Source organism: Anguilla rostrata, chromosome 17 (genome assembly GCF_018555375.3).
Source record: "Anguilla rostrata isolate EN2019 chromosome 17, ASM1855537v3, whole genome shotgun sequence".
Taxonomy (NCBI): domain Eukaryota; kingdom Metazoa; phylum Chordata; class Actinopteri; order Anguilliformes; family Anguillidae; genus Anguilla; species Anguilla rostrata.
Genome location: NC_057949.1, coordinates 730,068 through 748,258, shown reverse-complemented (window position 1 = coordinate 748,258; position 18,191 = coordinate 730,068). Strand labels below are relative to the sequence as shown.

Here is an 18,191-nt window from a genome sequence, read left to right as displayed (position 1 = left end):
GCTGCTCCGTGTGCTACAGCGAATGAGTTCGTAGGGATTTTGGATTGGGAAAAACAAGCAATCCTCTTTGGACACGCCATATTGGCACTGTTAAGCTACCTAAGGGATTTAAAAATAATATTCTGTAACATGCAACATTCTCCTAAACGACGGGAATAAAATGGACGAAATATTTACAATCAGTAACCTAGTGATATCATCACATGAATTTGCTTTTGTAGCGTTTCATTAACAACCGTGGCTTTACAGCTTAGAGACAAAAATATGGCATTGTGTTTAGTTTGGTGATTTATCTAGTTAGATTCAGCTATGCAGTCTAGTTACCAACGTCGGTTGCCATGGAGTATGTTACATTTCATGTCAGCGAGTGCTGCTAACTCGCTGCCTACTGTGCAAACAACTTCCTTAACGGCTAGCTAGCGGACCGACTAGCGCACTAGAACTACCAAGGTGTATCGTGCTGTGAATGGGCTGTAACGGTCAGGACAGACGCATATGCTAGCTTGGTTTTTAAGAGTCAGTGGTATTATTGGCTGAATTCCAAATGTTATAATGGCACTTAAGACACAGGAAGGCGCAGCGAAGCCTGGTTCGGGAGTCGGCCTACGCAGCCGACCGTTTTCCAGCGAGAGAGACGGACAAGTACGAGCTGTCAAAGCCTCCCTTCTGGAGAGATTAGGACCATACGAACCTGTCCTGACCTACCTGCAGTCAGTACTGGTGTGGGAAAAACCGCTTCACAGTGTGTTGCTGTACACCGTGATTAATGCTATATTCTGGTAAGTGTCGAGTAATTGAATAAGTGAAAATCACTAACGTTTTATATGATTAATTTGTCATATTCCTATAGCTAACGTTAACGTTACATTGAACTTGCTTGCTTGACGTTGCGTAGCCCACCCCCATTTAGCTTGCTAGCTTTTCACTGACACAGGCGTTTCTGTAGCCCCAGTACAGTTGAAGATAATATAATAAACGAATGACTCAAACAAGAACTTTTCAAATATCACAGTGGGCATGTGCGGTTAATTTAGTTCCGAGTCTCGTCAATGTGCATTTTATTGTTTGGACATAAAATAAAAATAATGAAATCCAGCCCCATAATTTAACGGAGCAGAAAATCTAGTTTATATGTAATGTTATATATCACTTATACAATTCCTTCGTTTGAATGTCAGCTTTAAATATGCGTAAAATAGAATAGTATCTGTAAATCCGTGTACGACTAGTACATCTGTCCCCTCTATAGAAGGCTACTTCTATAGACTGGGCTACTTCTCCTTAGCCTATTTAAGTTATTTCTGTGATTACATACTGATAACTAGAGCATGATGGTGCCGTTCAGGTAGATTATCACAGATATTCTGGCACACGTTTCAATACACTTGATTTTGGAGGATTTTGTTCCCAGAACCTCATAAAAATACAAAACTAGGCAAAATGCAGGTCAGATGCTTAGGGTGTTGGACCCATTTGGGGCGATTCAGATGATTCTCTTCCAGATTTCAGCACTTCTGAAACTACATATCTTAATATTTTTAAGAATATTTTTGGGGATCTAAGAACTCATAAGTCATGTACCTTGGGATCTAAGAACTCATAAGTCATGTAATAATAATAATAATAATAATAATAATAATAATAATAATTGTATTTTATATAGAGCTTTTCATGGTCTCAAAGACGCTTGTGCCTATGGGTTTACTGTGCTTGTAGCCATGGGTGGGCCTGGCTGAGCCGAGCTGATGGGTGAGTCTATTTGCACAGTCCTGATGAATCTTGCTGTGCTGCTCTGCCAGTCGGATCAGCGCAGCACTGTTGGTCCGGTCAGTGGGTCTGAGTGTTTGCTGGCTCTACCTGTGTGGCAGGTGTGGTCTTGTGTCGCAGGTTCTTTGTGATGAGCTCTCTGCGCCTGTTGTTTCTGCTGTCCACTGGCCTGGCTGCCGCTGTGTGTGTGGACACCTGGAGGAACTGCATCTGGCCAAAGATCAGAGGTGAACTCTCTCGCTCAACTCTCCAACTTGGAAACCAGATAATGAAGTAGAGAAACTCCTGGGATGGTTCTTGGCTACAAAGCTGTACATTTCATTTTCAATGAGTTGTAAGCTTTCCTTCTCAAATTCAAGAAATAAGACAAAGTGTTTTGGAGTTGTTATTTGAATTATTTATTCAAGCTCTTTAAAAAAAAGGTCACAAAGGTAAATCAGGTCACAGTTTAAACAAAGTCTATTTCATGAAGACATATATACAGCAAATATAATGCCTAATATAATGTGCCTGTTTTTCAGCAAGTGTTTTAAGAGCACAATATTGGAGAGTGAGACACTGACCATTCTTTCTCTTTACAGTAAAACGGGCAAGTGATACTGAAAATGAGAGGTACGTTACTGAAATCAGGCATGGTGCAGTTTCAATCAGTCAATAAACCTTCATTGTCCCCAATATTGTGCAGCCAAGTTAAAAATTATTGTAAATTGTAAAACATTAAAAACACATGTGGAATGTGAGGTTCACAGAAAAAAGTCCAGTGAGTCAAAAAACAAAACAAAACAAACAACAAACAAAAAACACAGAAAGAGCATATAAAACACAGCCATAGTTGTTGTTCTCTTAAGGCCAGTTCAGATCAATGAATCGCAAAGAGACTGGATGCAACTTGCAAAATTCCATAAAGGATTTCACTAAGAGAGGAGGTAAAAACTCTTAATAGGTGAACAGATAAAATTAGTTAAAAATAGATGAGAATAGTAATAATTAAGCTAAATACTTGATAAAGAATAAAGATACAGAAAATGGAAAGATAGTATAAGAAGTAAAAACACAATGATGCTGAAATATTTTGGATTATGGCTCTGGAAGCAAGTTAAAGTTGTGCTGTTATTTTTTAATTGTGGTTTCCAGTACCATTTCATAAAAAGCCATAGCAGTGCATAGTGCAGAAAGATAACTTTTCTTGAAGCGTTTCACATACAGTAGGCTTGACCAATTGATAGTTACCTGGATCACAGTGGAAAGAGGGAATCTCTGTTAGTAATCACATATGACAGTATGATGTTACCTATAGTGGGATGACATCACTAATTGGAGCGCCCGCTCTTCTTGTTCCCCAGCTGGGGGCTGGTGCATCCTGGGACCCTCAGTGTTCCGGAGCTCTGTCATCACATGGCTGAGGCATGGGTCAGTGGGTCGTCTTTCGCAGCAAGCTGTGTCAAATTCAAACAGGAACATTCTGGCAAGGTGAGTGCTGTTCTGTGCTAGTCTGATCAAAACAAAAACTGTGTCACAGTTTATTCAGTTATGTCTGTGAATCCAGAGTTGCAGAAAAGCAGGGGGCACACTATTGAAGTGTGGAGAAACTTGGAGAAAAGAAACTTGGAAAGATTATCTTGGTCTTTATTCTGTAAGAGTCTAAATGTACAATATCCTTTTGATAAAATGTTTGTATTTGAAACACTATTGACTATCCTACATAGTATTCTTTTGCAGCAGTTACTGTGTAATGTCCCTTTGTGTAATTACTTTGTTTTTCAATTAATAGAAAGTGCTGTTGTTTGCTGTTCATATTTTTGCGTTAGTGCTAAGCAGGGAGATAAAATGTAATTGCATATGCACATTGTGAGTTCACACGCATTTGGCTGACTGTGAGGTTTTCTGTGAGGTTCTACTGCAGTTGACTTTTAGGCTAACTGCCACACCGATGGCTCTGTTGCTCAGTTCTGTGTCCTGGCGTGCGGCTGCTTTACCTTGCTGGCAGTGGTGGGGCACTATATTCCCGGACTGGCCCTCTGCTACTCTGCAGGTGAGTGCATCCAGAGGGAAACTTGCAATCCAGAGCATGCACTCCATTCCTGGAGAGCAGGTAAGTTGGGGCTTGTTTGAATCGATTACCCATGCTGGCTCCCTCCTTTACTGTAAGAGTAATATGGGAGAAAACTGTTTCCACACCTGGTAGCATAGACCGTTAGTGCCAGAGACACACTAACACTAATAATAAAATGAAACTCTGGAGTGCTGCATATCACCCTAATGTTGCCAACTTTAATAATTGTGGTGGACTTATTGTCATGTACGGGAGGGTAGGACGCAGACGCGGAGTGGAAAAAAACACGAACTCAAAAGGAAAGTTTAAACAAAGATTTTACTATTAACAATAAACAAAACAGGGAACCAGAAAGAGGCCACGACTGGCAAAACCAAAAACTCAAACACTAGAAAAAACTTGACACAAGAAAACAAATGACAAGGACAGAAACAGCGAACAGAAACAGGCAAGCAGAATACAGGCAGGGCAGAAAACAAGCAGGCAAAAACACAAGCAGGTCCAAAACTCAGGCAGGCAGAAACACACATGATACGTAGTCAGAAACACACACAGAAACACAAACACAAGGAATCAGCACCCGAGTCAGGGAGACAAAGGACTTAAATAGACTCAAAACCAACAAGACACAGGAGGGCACAAGTAACAATCAAACTAGAACAGGGTGGGAACAACGAGACACAAGCAGAAACAATAATAAAATAATTGAAAGCAATAATACAATTAACCAACAGGGGAACGAGCAGGACACAAAACAGAAGTTTTTTCTGGCGGCCCAACAGGGAAAAACGGAGACAGTAACACAGAACCATGACACTTATGTTTTCATTGTGTCTGTCTTTTGTCAGAGTCTTTAAATGAACAGCTAGCTACCTTCGTATATAGACTCACCCATAATTAGTCCCGTGATTAGTCTTAAACCAATGACAATAGTTTCTTGTTTCCACTTTATATATGTAGGAAATGCAACCGCTATAAACAATATTACAAATATCAAATTAAATAGGCATTTTAAGAACCATATTTGATTTCATTAAAAACTTCACATCAGATGATTACTTTCATACAGCATAAATCCCTCACATCTACTCACATCTACTACATAGAATATCACAAAATGACAAAATGGTATACGAGTCAAATCATGCCAAATAAAATTGAAAAAATTCAGTTTTGCATGCTTCGGTATCGGAAGATCCTCATACTTTATTCGCAAAATTCCTTTTCCATTGAAATGAATAAAGCTGAACTTGGTCATGGTATTCTGCATAGTCGATTGAGGGGTCTGATTATGCTGAAAGATAAGGGGGCTGGGGGTAAACCCTTAATGTGAGTGTATTTCAGGCAATAAAGGAAATAAAATTTTCTTTGTGGTATTTACACTCAACTCATAGAAAACATAATCAAACCATGCAATTGAGTGTAGGCCATTTAAAAACACATTCGTTGGTTTATCTTTTTATGAGTTGTGATTCATAGTTAATGTGTACAAAAATTTAACCATTCGTTCTTGAATGAATTTTAGAAAGTTTCCCAAATAGGTCCATTGCCACCTGGTGTATAATATCTTAAGTGCATCAAACTGCACTGATGTAGGTGTTGCATTATTTATTCAACACAGTTTGAGGTACTTAAGATGTTAGACACCAAGTAGCAGTGGACTTATTTGGTATTTTAAAAGACCCAGTGACCTTGGTTACACCTGTTGTTTGAATCCGATCAGTCAACAGACCTGTTGAGGAAGAATAATTGAATGGCCTCCATTTAATTGAATTGTCAGTGAATTCTCATTGTATTCTTCCTCATTAAATCTGATGACTGGCATCTGATTCAAAGTTGTCCAATAGATACTTTGACTACTACTTACTAATTTGACGAATACTGATCAAGGTGATTACCATCATTTTCATAATGAAAAATCCGGTCTCTGAAATCAGCCTCTTCAAATGCCACGACGTCTGAATCCTAACAACCAATCAGGATGGCCCTGCCTGCCTGCCTGCCTATCGATTCTGTTGTGCTTTCACAACGCTGAGACAAAGTGGGTGTGGCAACACAGATAAGAGCAGCACAGAAGTAATGTTACTGCAGAGAAAGGCTAGTGCCAAAGCTGGACCTCCAAATGATGCAAAACTCCAGTACTACTTTGTCATCTTATGTTTAAAACCTTTAAAACTATATTATTTCTCAAAGTTTGACATTAACACATACAGATAATGAAAGCAAGGACATTGTTTGAGTAAAATCAGATGAAACCCCATACATTAGCTTGTGTCTGTGAAAGCAGCTGATGTGATGTGACTGGTGACAAGTTGGTTAGCCTCAAAATTGCACAAACTAGTGCTACCTTGTCATCTTACATTTAAAACCTTCAAAACTATATTTTACACTGAATTTGACATTGAGACATACAGATCATGAACGTCTAGACATAAAATAGTCACTGCATGTGACTGGTGACAAACGACAGTAGCCATGGTCTCAGTAGTCTAACAAAACTCTGGTGCTAGCTTGTCATCTTACGTTTAAAACTATATTTTACAGTGAATTTGACATGAAGACATACAGATAGAGAACCAAGACAGTTTTTGAGTAAAGGCAGATAAAACCCATACTGTGTGTCCTCTCTCTGCAGTACTCAGATGTCAGGCAGTGATGTTAGATGTCAGCACATCTGAACGAACTCTGAACGGAGGCTCAAACTGCCATCCACTCTCAGCAAAACAACGAAAGCCCGTGCTGGTGCCTTTTCTGCTCTGGCCAGACTAAAAAGTACTCTACATGATTAATGATAGGCTTTAGGGCACGTTCACACCAGTCTTGTTTAGTCCATTTTAATTGAAGCTAGAGCGTTTACCCCTGTGGTGCAGTTCGTTTTGGGTGGTGTGAACACCGCAATCAAACCCTGGCCTGGTGCAGACCAAACAACCGCTCTCTTGTCTGCCTCAGAGAGGTTGTCTCAGGCCACTTCCAAGTGAACTCTGGAGCAGTTCATTCAAACCAGTCGCAGCAAGCATACAACTTACGCTGCATTTTATTGGGTAAAAACTTCACTTCCTGTTTTAGTGACTGGTGAAACTAGTACCTTTCTGATGCTCCCTGTTCCATTCATTGATTTCTCCCTGCTCTCCTTCTCTCTATCCCTCTCTTTCCCCCTGCCCTCCCTGTGTTCCATCCCTCTCTTTCCCCCCGCCCTTCCTGTGTTTTTTCCTCCTGCCTCAGTGCTGGCAGTGCTGCTGTTCCCGTTGGCAGTGTACCACCGGACGTGGGTCAGGCTGTGTGTTCTGCTGGAGCCGGCCTTGCGGCGGCTGGACTTCAGCGCGCGTGGCTACATGATGTCCCAGCCCAAGCAGAACCAGTGTGAGTGCTGGCCCGTGAACCGCCTGCCCCTCCATGGGCTGCCTCAGGTCGCCACATGTGCTCGGCTAGTTTAGCTTGGCTGATCAGTCACGTTGACAACGCCATGTCTAACCCATAATTACTGTACACATTTAGACAGCCAGCCAGCTGTCACAGGAATGGTGCTTGGTATTGATAGGCTTAGAGTTCACCAATGGAAAACAACATAATTGCTCACTGACCAGTGGTGAGGCGCGCAGGTGATGTGATGTCCTTTATCTGCGAGACGCGGTCATTTCTTCTTTTTCTTATTTTTTAAAAATAAATCCAAATTTTGTAAATTGGGCAGGTTTGTGTGAGTGTTGAATTGGGCGCCATTCAGACTGCACCAATTTGTCTCCCCTAAAACATACAAAGTTTTTTCCGGTTTGTTCAACTGTTCTTTTTTTTCAGAATCTCTTTTATAATTCTTCTTCACTTCATTCCCATTTTGTACACTGGAGGGGGTGGGAGAGGGAGAAGACTACTGAGCCGTTGGGTTTGATATCCAGGAGATGGCTAGCTGAGCTGTAGGGTTTGATAGCCAGGAGACGGCTAGCTGGGCCATTGGGTTTGATATCCAGGAGACGGCTAGCTGAGCTGTAGGGTTTGATAGCCAGGAGATGGCTCGCTGAGCCGTTGGGTTTGATATCCAGGAGACGGCTAGCTGAGCTGTGGGGTTTGATGGCCAGGAGATGGCTAGCTGAGCTGTAGGGTTTGATAGCCAGGAGACGGCTAGCTGAGCCGTTGGGTTTGATAGCCAGGAGACGGCTAGCTGAGCCATGGGGTTTGATAGCCAAGAGACGGCTAGCTGGGCCGTTGGGTTTGATAGCCAGGAGTCGGCTAGCTGGGCCGTTGGGTTTGACAGCCAAGAGACGGCTAGCTGAGCTGTAGGGTTTGATAGCCAGGAGACGGCTAGCTGAGCCGTTGGGTTTGATAGCCAGGAGACGGCTAGCTGGGCCGTTGGGTTTGATAGCCAGGAGGCGGCTAGCTGGGCCGTTGGGTTTGATAGCCAGGAGGTGGCTAGTTGAGCTGTGAGGTTTGATAGCCAGGAGAAGGCCAGCTGAGCCGTGGGGTTTGATAGCCAGGAGCGACCTCTTCTCTCCAGCTGTGCACCTCCTGACCTCTGACCTCTGAATCCCTGTGCCCCAGTCCTCTGCAGGCCCGTTGGTCACATGACCCCAGCTGATGCCAGTGACAGTGAGGAGGAGCTGGCTGCATTCTGTCCCACGGTAATTCACAGTCAAAGGGAAATATTCCTTCCTGCAAAAAGGGGTGTCATTTTATCCACATTCCAATTCACAATTCTGTTCAATACCATTGATTGGTCTAATATTGGATTAAATATTTTATTTGTGTATTGAATTAAATAATTATTGAATATATTAAAAGTATGAATAAGCCACTAGTCCTATGTGGATAGGGCTTAATTTCATTGCATTTAATTATCATTACATTAAATAATTTATTACCTCAAATACACTGCATCTGTTGAAAGTGTATGCCCCACCATGCTCTAGATCTTCAATAAAAGACCTCCTCACTGTCTCAGCCACAGAAACCTTTAGTGTGTGAAAATCAAAGTTCTGTGATTATTCAGGGAAAGTCCCATCCCTTGCTCTGGCTGTTATTCTCAGTGAAAGGGGCATAAAGGGAAGGTTCCTGCCTTTTCCCAGAGAGATAAATGGCTGTGCAGGTGCAATCAGTTCAGATTTATTTTTATAGTGATTTTTTTTTTTTAACAAAGACAGCTTACAAAATAAGAGCAAGTAGGAAAGATTAGGCAAGGCCAAGCCTGAATCCCCCCTAAATTTGCAACTGCATAGTAAGGCCACTCTATGACTAGATTTGGGCCAATTAACACTAGCAGCCTGCTAGGTCAGGAGGCTCCCATTGGACAGCTGGGACTGCAGTGTCTTTCAGTGCTGCATGTTGTTGTTGGTGCGATACGCTGACATGTCTGTTTCTCTCAAACAGCTGGATGACACAGTGGTGGCCCGGGAGCTGGCAATCACAGACTCTGAGCACTCTGACGCTGAGGCCTCCTACACAGACAACGGCACCTTCAACCTGTCCAGAGGCCCGACTCCTCTCACTGAGAGCTTGGAAGGTCAGACCAGCGTTTCCCCTTCAAAAACCTCACGTCTCACTGGACCAAGCGTGAGGAGACTTTGTTAGTCCCTGTTAATGTTATAGCCATTTTTATACAAAACTGTCAAAAGAAGAAAAAACAATCAAAAAAACGGTAAAAAGCAAGATGTTGGACAATTGGTTATGAAATCATCAGTGACTGACAGACTCACTGAATTTGGTAGTTTATCTTACATCTGATATGTGGTTAACAATCATTCATGATTTTAACAATGAACATAATTTCACAGTATTGCATCCAAAAACTAAACTCTTAGAATATATGTACCTGAAATGAATGTATCATGAGCTATAACTGGGCCAAGCATTTATTTTGCGTAAACCTTTCAAGTTTATTTAAAGGCATGCCATGCAGGATTTTCGCCTTTAAAATATTATAAAACAACAGAACTCAGTCTTTACCACGATTTTACATAGTTTGACTACTACAAACCAATATTTGAGACATGTTGCATTTTTCACTAAATTTGTATCTTGTGAATCGTGTGCCTTTGTTGCCATGGGGGATGGCTGGTAGACCATAGCCTGGAGTCCTCTAGGCTACCTCCCCGATCTGCTGATGGGGGAAGGTGGTCTCCCATTGCGCTATGCGGTGGGAGGGGCATACGGCTTTGCTGCAGTGAATACATGATTCTCGACTAAAAATGCAAAACAAAATAAAATAAACAGAAATTCAAGCGAAAATTGATTGATGTGTTTGTGAATATGTGTGCTTATGTTACAGAATTTTGGGGTGCTTCCAGGCAGGCTAGAGCAGACTGAAACCCGCTGGTGTGCTAGCACTGGCTAGCGTAGGTCCGTTCCATCACTCGTAAGCTAAAGCTAGCGCTGGTGTGCCAGCAGTGGCTAGCGTGGGTCCGTTCCATCACCCCTAAGCTAAAGCTAGCGCTGGTGTGCTAGCAGTTGCTAGCGTAGGTCCGTTCCATCACCCCTAAGCTAAAGCTAGCGCTGGTGTGCTAGCAGTGGCTAGCGTAGGTCCATTCTATTACCACTAAGCTAAAACTAGCGCTGGCGTGCTAGCAGTGGCTAGCGTAGGTCCGTTCCGTCACCCCTAAGCTAAAGCTAGCGCTGGTGTGCTAGCAGTGGCTAGCGTAGGTCCATTCTATTACCACTAAGCTAAAACTAGCGCTGGCGTGCTAGCAGTGGCTAGCGTAGGTCCGTTCCGTCACCCCTAAGCTAAAGCTAGCGCTGGTGTGCTAGCAGTGGCTAGCGTAGGTCCGTTCCATCACCCCTAAGCTAAAACTAGCGCTGGTGTGCTAGCAGTTGCTAGCGTAGGTCCGTTCCATCACTACTAAGCTAAAGCTAGCACTGGTGTGCTAGCAGTGGCTAGCGTGGGTCCGTTCCATCACCCCTAAGCTAAAGCTAGCTACCCCATAACTTGACTGCAAGACTGCATGAGTTCCTGGAAGATATCCAACCTGTTAAATTTTTGTGAAATCTGGGGTGTGCCAGTCTTGAGCGGTATTTTCCCTGTGTCAATGTGTGTATGTCCAAAAACGTCTGCATACTCCCAGGCCATGACTGTGATCTGGGATTTCTGGACTCGAATATTCCCGATTAGTTCACAGACTCTGCCTTTACTGAAATTTCATGGCATGTCCTGAGACGTGGACGGCCATGTCTGGTAATCTATGCCAAGTGTCTGGACAAGAACACCTCCATGCATGATGTCAGTTTCTGACACAGAACTTTGCTTTCCAACATTGGCACACGCCACACATGGCAGGAAATGTGTTTGTTTCCACCCATAAATACACCTGTTCATGCAGTGTTTGCTGCATGTTGGCAAAGTGGGAGTTTTTGCTATCAGATATGTCAGTGAAGCAGTTTGGCATATTAGTGACTGCTTGACTGGTATGAATGCAACTATTGCTGTTTTTTTGAAAGAGACGTGATTCCAATTGTCTGCAATGCAATATTATAAAGCTACTGACATAGCTAGCCAGAGCAAAATATGTAGTTGTTTTTTTGATGCATTAGTTCTATCATCTTGGGGGTCTAGGTGGTGTTCAGAATAGAGGAGGAGATGTTTTTTGAGTGTGAAAACAGGAGTGAAGCACAGAAAGAAACCCTGTATTGTATGCCTTTAAAACAATTTCTCCTGTAGGAAGAGTCATTCTTGGAAAATCTTGAACTATTTCTTGAACAGTAAAGTTAATAAGGGACAAGAAGTATTGCTGGAGTTACCCTACTGCTTGTGCTCAGATTTATATTATGTTTTCTTTACCAGTTTGGGAAATGGCCTTAGAATCTAGATTTTCCTGTTTAGTATGTGGACTATAACTGCGTTTTTAATCAGGACATAGAGCACAGACCAAAAGTATTAGGCCACCTGTAGTTTATAAAAAAACTTCAGGTAGAGAAGAATTCAGTTAGTACATGAACATTATTGAATAACAACCAAAGTTTTTTCTTCTATATTACCTACAATAACACGAAAGGATTGCTTTTACTTAAAATTTTCTGACGAGAACTGCTGATGGGCAGTAATATTAACAGACGAAGACCAGAAAGATAAGAGGCAGGAGACAAATATCTTGTGTTTTCTAGCAAGAGAACTCACCATAAAACTGCACCACAATTAAAGGAAGAACGGAATGCAATTAGAGGGAAACCAGTTTCCCTGACTACAGTCAAATGGCGACTAGTGTCTGCTGGTCTAAAATGAGGTGTATCTGTGAAAAAGCCCTTGCTATGAGCTGTTGACAAGAAAAGACTCCAGTGGACCAAGCATTATAAATACTGGACCAAAAATATTGGGAAATAGGCTATCAAATAAGGATTGTTGCATTTCAGTTCAAAATCTTTTCTTGTTCAGCATGCCACCAATCTCTCAGGATGAAAATCTGCACACCGATTTATTGATTCATTTATTTATCCATAAGGACATTCTGATTCTGCATCATACAATCGGCAGATGAGAACACAACATATAACACTTGTGCAGTTGATTCAGTCTATTCAAGATCACGTCCATCATCAGAACAAGCAGCTGTGCAGTAAGATCCTGGCCATTATTATCCTCAAGGCCATTATTAGTGGTGTACAGCAGCCACAGAGTTCTCTCCCTTTCCCCTCAGACCTGGACAGGCACAGCGACCCGGAGGAGTCCTTCGCCCGCGACCTCTCTGACTTCCCGTCCATCAACCCCGATGCGGCAGCCTTGGAGGACGACGATGACACGAGCATTGGGCTCCCCAGCCTGGGGCCCTCGGGCCTGTCCGGGCCCCGCAGCGCCGCCCTGCTGGACCTGGAGGACGAGCTGGACTCGGACCCGGAGGACGAGCTGGACTCAGAGCTGTCCTTCAGCGGCCTGACCTCGGCCCTGACCTCCGGCCGCGACCTCACCAGCGAGATGGCGGGGGCCATCGCCAGCAGCGTGTTCCAGGCCGCCCTGGAGGGGGCGCTACAGCCACGCCCGCCGACTGGGGTCCGCGGCGAAGGGCACGCCCAGCCCCACGCTGCCCGCTCCCGTGGCTTCCGCCACCAGTCCAGCTCTGAGCTGGACACCGACCTGGACGGGGAGGAGTTTGAGCTGCTGGACCAGTCTGAGCTCAGCCAGATGGACCCCTGCGGGGCCCCCAGCCAGGGGGGCCTGCGGTCCAGGACCCAGGGGCCCAGCTTCCTGTCCAGCCTACTGGGAAAGCCCCAGTGAAGACCTGCCAGTGTGGAGTGAGTTGTGTTTGGCGGTTTGTAAAGGTGAAACAGTGTGCAGGAGGGGATAGTGGTTGTATTTGGCAGTTCATAAAGGTGAAACAGTGTGCAGGAGGGGATAGTGGTTGTATTTGGCAGTTTATAAAGGTGAAACAGTGTGCAGGAGGGGATAGTGGTTGTATTTGGCAGTTTATAAAGGTGAAACAGTGTGCAGGAGGGGATAGTGGTTGTATTTGGTGGTTTATAACGGTGAAACAGTGTGCAGGAGACTTGTCCAGACTTGTTCTTTGATCCCAGCAGCCAGGCCTTCAGAATCACTGTGAAGTTTTTTTTGTCATTTACATTTTCTTACTGATGTGAAAACTGTATTTGATTCTATCCAGGCAAGACAGATTTTTTTACTTTTTTGTGGCAGAGCAATAGGACACATCTTATCCATAGAAATAGAAAACTACGCTACATGTGGTACATTTTAAAATGGGTGACAGAATTTTCTCACGTGAGTCAAAACTACAGAAGCAGCAGCGGAATGAAGATGTCCCTGTGTTTATCTGAGTGTATAATCCTAATGTAGTCACCCAGAAAACATGGGACCAGTCATTATTTCTGAAGTCACTGTCAAAAATGTTTGTTCACCACTAAAAAAGAAGAAAATAAGATTATATGTGAGCAATATCAGATTTCCCAAGGTTTTTGCCTTCATATAATCTGTTGCATTGTACACTGTGACTCAGCACATATTTTTTACATTTAATGGACACTCCAATCCAGAGTGAGTTTTAAAAAATGTGTAAAAAATTCACCTCAGCATCCAGCTTTAAAGGCCGAAGACAGTTCTTTTGTCCCTATGTGAAGTTTTACTGTGATCTAATCTACGTGTGAGCCAGTGGTGATGTGTACAGCCAGTTAGCTCATTCACCCAGAGTAACTGGTGGAAACAAAAGCCTGCATACACCGGCCCCCCAGGATCAGAAGTGCCCCCCCCGATCTATCATGTCATTTAACGGTCGCTAATTACATGCAATTTTACATCGAGTTCACAGAGAAGTATGTGGCAGTTAGAGCACATTTATAAAATTTTATTCAGTAGTATTCGCCAGTTAATAAATGGATACGATTTACCAGTAACAAAGTTTGAATTTTCAAAGGGCTTTTTTACTTTTTATAGCAACTACGAAAAGGAACAAAATCCTCAAGATGAAAACACCTGAAGACATCATAGTTAACAAATGCAATGGCAGCTACACGGTATTTCAGATTGTTTTATTACACATGTAAATAAATCACCTGAAAAACTTTTATTGCAGTGTTTATGTGAAATGGTGCAAAAATACAGAATATACTGTACTGCACCTGGTCATTATGGAGATACCCCTGAGACACCAGATATGTTTTTTTAATGCTGCTCCTCTATTTCAGATAGTGATAACCATATAGTGAATCACAGGTTGAATGCTTATTTATCACAGCTACTTGCCTTGTAAGTTTTGTATTCCCAATTCCAACTTTTCTTTAGTTTTAGGCTTGGCATGCTTAATATCATCGTAAGCTTCCAACATCATCTGTCAGGGACTGTCATAATAGAAGCAATGATGGGTATATGAAGTATGTTTCTGCATGTTTGCATTTTTCTGTGTAAAGGGTTGCTTGCCTCTTTTGGTGTGGTTTATACCTGTAAACAGTGTCTTCAGAGAGCAGCCCCCCCCCCCACCCCCCGACTCGTTTTGCCCTGTGACACCTCTAAATGAAATGCATTTTAAAATTTTCCGCCAGTATATAAATTATATATATTATATATATATTATAACTATTTATGATACAAAAATATTTTTTATTCAACTTAAAGATTTAACATTCATTTCACATTTATAGAAGTATCCTCCTTTCCCCCCAAATTACTTTTTATTTCATTTTCACTAGAGGGTGACTTGTGTCGCCGTATGAAAAAGTCCAATTTAATTTGAATTTGCAGAAGAGCAGAATGAGAAATTATCTATAGGGGGTGAGAACTTCAGATGGCACTGTATCATCTGCAAAGCCATCTACTCCTTCACCATTTAAAATTAAATGTTTTATACATTTTTTTAAAGGTATTTTGTGTATTTCTAGTATGTTGTCAGGGCAGCCGATCTGGCGACCCAGCGGTGGGAGGGATAGGGCAGCCGATCTGGCGGCCCCAGCGGTAGGAGGGCCAGGGCAGCCGATCTGGCGGCCCCAGCGGTGGGAGGGCCAGGGCAGCCGATCTGGCGGCCCCAGCGGTAGGAGGGCCAGGGCAGCCGATCTGGCGGCCCCAGCGGTAGGAGGGCCAGGGCAGCCGATCTGGCGACCCAGCAGTGGGAGGGCCAGGGCAGCCGATCTGGCGGCCCCAGCAGTGGGAGGGCCAGGGCAGCCGATCTGGCGGCCCCAGCGGTGGGAGGGCCAGGGCAGCCGATCTGGCGACCCCAGTGGTAGGAGGGCCAGGGCAGTCGATCTGGTGACCCCAGTGGTAGGAGGGCCAGGGCAGTCGATCTGGTGCCCCAGCGGTAGGTAGGGCCAGGTAAACCTGCACTCATCCTTCCTGCAAAGGCAGAAAATCCAGGTCAGAAAGTAAAAGTCCTTCCAGCAATTCTGTTCTGAACACCTGAATTTGCTGATTAGCACAATAGTTCAGCCAGCCAGTAGAACTAATTAGTGAAATCTGCTGGCTGAGTTCATGGGTGGAAGAAACACATGGCATGACTTTTACTTTCTGGCCCTGGGCTTTACACCACCTTTTCATGTTTAAGTTATCTGTGTGTCAAGTCCAGACAAACCTGACAGTAAATAAGAACAGATGCATGAGTATAAGTGCAGTGTGTTATGTGACTTCTGTCCTGGGAATGTAAGCATTTTCTGGCTCTTAAAAACTCAGTCTAGCTTAATTTGTGTTGTTTGGTCAGGTTTCATTTGTGTGTGTGTGGGGTGGGGGGTGGGGGGGTTGAGGAGATTCCCACTTGTCAGCTTTTGTATACATAAAGCTAAATGCCCAGTAATTTAATTTGTTTTGTGCTGTATGGACAAATATAGTAAAATGTGTGATTATATTTGAAGTATATTTAACATGTAATTTTTTTTTTGTTTTGACCTGAGCAACTTTAGCAAGGATTATTGTTGTTTACGGGGTTGTTGGGGCTGAACAGGTCATATGATAAGCTTCCCTCTCTTCAGAGGGTACAGAGGGTGTCTTTAGTATGTCTAATTAAAAATGTTTTTTTCTCTATAACTGGTTTTGATGCTTTGATGTAAAAACATTAAATATAGTGTGTGATACTAACACTGTGGCTTTTACTTGAAATTCAGTATCTTCTGCATTATAAAAACAGGTGTGTTTACCTTTATGGGTCAGTTCATCTTGGCGGCTGCAGAAATTCAGTATCTTCTGCATTATAAAAACAGGTGTGTTTACCTTTATGGGTCAGTTCATCTTGGCGGCTGCAGAAAAGTCTGTGTGACTCTGTGGATGCAAATACGATTCGTCTTGGATGAATATAAGGCACACCTTTAGTCTGTGTTTAGATATTTGTCTCTAAAGCAGACTTCCATACACCCATGGCCCAGTCAGCTCATTAATCTATACCAGATGCACAGAGCATGAGGGTACTGTGCACCCAACCCTTTGGAACACAAGCCCTTTGGGGCTCCAGCCCTTTGGAGCACCAACCCTTTGGAACACAAGCCCTTTGGAGCATCATGGTGTTCTGGTGGTGGCAGCCTATTGTGCCATTACCAGGTGCTGATGGGGGGGTGCATCATGCCATTGGTCATTTTTTGCAACTCCCTATTTATGTGCCATGTCTTTGAAAAGACCTGCCAATTTAGCCAGAACTTATGGAAACAGGGTAGATAACCTTTCAGGGGTGGTTCAGGCAAAAATGAGTTTCCACGTACCCAGAGTACTAACATATCCATATGAAGTACGCTGTGTACATCCGAGCTAGGTTTTGTGCAGGCGGATAAAACTTGAGTGGTGGTGACATGGTGTTGCATAATGTAACGATTTGTCGTAGTTTCAATATAGCAATTTGATGGCAACGTACTTCAGAAAAAGGGTCGCACACTCTGTTTACTCCAATGCAGATTTTTATCTCCAACGTTTTGGCAGCAAGCTGCCTTCGTCCCGAGCTTACTTTCTTCTTTTTTTGCAACACTAAATTAACTCAAGTGACTCTGAAATCAAATCGGATGTCCATTTGTGAAAGTTTGGTGCGGCAATCTATTCTATGTTTTCCGATCACAACTGCAGAATCTGAACTGCGCTCTCCACTAGTGTGGTGTGTCACTAAACAAAAAGTTTAGAACCACTATGAGTATGCAGTTTGTAAGCGGTGCCATGTTTGGCAGTGGTTTGATTTCAGCCGAGTTCTCCTTCTTATCAATTTGGCCTGGTCCCAATTCACTTTCTAATCACTCCGCCTGCACACTAAAGGCCATGATACACGGGCAACTTTTTTGGGCAGCAATATTGCTGACGATTGCCGGCAATATTTTCTATTGAAAAGCGGAAACTTTTCATTATCTGGGAAATTAGATCGATTGGGCAACACAGTAGGCAACTTTTTGGGATCCTCCAATCAGAATACAGATTTTAGCCATGTGACTACTTCTCTTGGCTAAAGAAAATCGACCAAGATGGCGGCCAATCTTGCCTGGGGCGAAGAAATGGAGAGGCAACTGATTTCATTCTTCTCAGGTAAATTGAATCATTGAAACATGTAGTTCTCATATATTATGAATATACATGTATTGTTAATTGTTTTTCAACAACTGTCATCAACTGTATTCTCAGCTATCTTTATTTATTAGCTTAAGTCACTACTAAAGTTTTTGTACGTTTTCATGGTTACCATGGGCTCCGTCAGTCATAAATGTATGCATAATTTGGATTAAATTAATTATTTGATGGAAATCTGTCAAAGTAACAGAACCTGGGTAATTAATATGACCCAATATTCATAGCTAGCACATTGAATAAGCAAAGTATTTACCTAAAAAAAATTGATGCTAGCTAGTAGCAAGCTAGCTATCTAACATTAGTTAGCAAGTACCTAACTTAGCTAAGTTAACTTGTTTGCTGCCTGTGTGCGTGTGTGACTATGATGAAGCTAGCTAGGTGTGTGTGTGTCTGACTATGATGAAGCAAGCTAGGTGTGTGTGTGCATGTGTGTGACTG

The 18,191-nt window shown here is 43.0% G+C and overlaps 1 protein-coding gene and 1 long non-coding RNA gene across 3 annotated transcripts; one reads left to right on the top strand and one right to left on the bottom strand.

Moving 5' to 3' along the window:
- Nucleotides 1–16,244, top strand: LOC135242839 (reticulophagy regulator 3-like). 2 transcript variants are annotated; one of them, XM_064314085.1, is made up of 9 exons: nt 1–779; nt 1,888–1,994; nt 2,349–2,379; nt 3,111–3,237; nt 3,715–3,859; nt 7,043–7,180; nt 8,351–8,430; nt 9,176–9,308; nt 12,430–16,244. In XM_064314085.1, the coding sequence occupies exons 1-9, from the start codon at nt 553–555 to the stop codon at nt 13,002–13,004; spliced, it is 1,563 nt and encodes a 520-aa protein (XP_064170155.1). In that variant the 5' UTR covers nt 1–552; the 3' UTR covers nt 13,005–16,244. The 2 variants fall into 2 exon arrangements, with proteins under 2 accessions (XP_064170155.1, XP_064170156.1); XM_064314086.1 differs by having other exon boundaries at nt 5–779; nt 3,715–3,799.
- LOC135242841 (uncharacterized) lies at nt 15,938–18,191 on the bottom strand. Its single transcript, XR_010326476.1, has 2 exons — nt 16,428–18,191; nt 15,938–16,354 (listed from the first exon to the last, which is right to left on the bottom strand). It is a non-coding gene; the product is annotated as an uncharacterized LOC135242841 (long non-coding RNA).

Coding starts and splice junctions, on each gene's coding strand:
- LOC135242839 (XM_064314085.1), top strand. CDS start 553: ATGGCACTTAAGACACAGGAAGGCGCAGCGAAGCCTGGTTCGGGAGTC. Junction 3,860..7,042: donor ACTCCATTCCTGGAGAGCAG/GTAAGTTGGGGC, acceptor CTCCTGCCTCAG/TGCTGGCAGTGCTGCTGTTC. Junction 7,181..8,350: donor CCAGCCCAAGCAGAACCAGT/GTGAGTGCTGGC, acceptor CCTGTGCCCCAG/TCCTCTGCAGGCCCGTTGGT.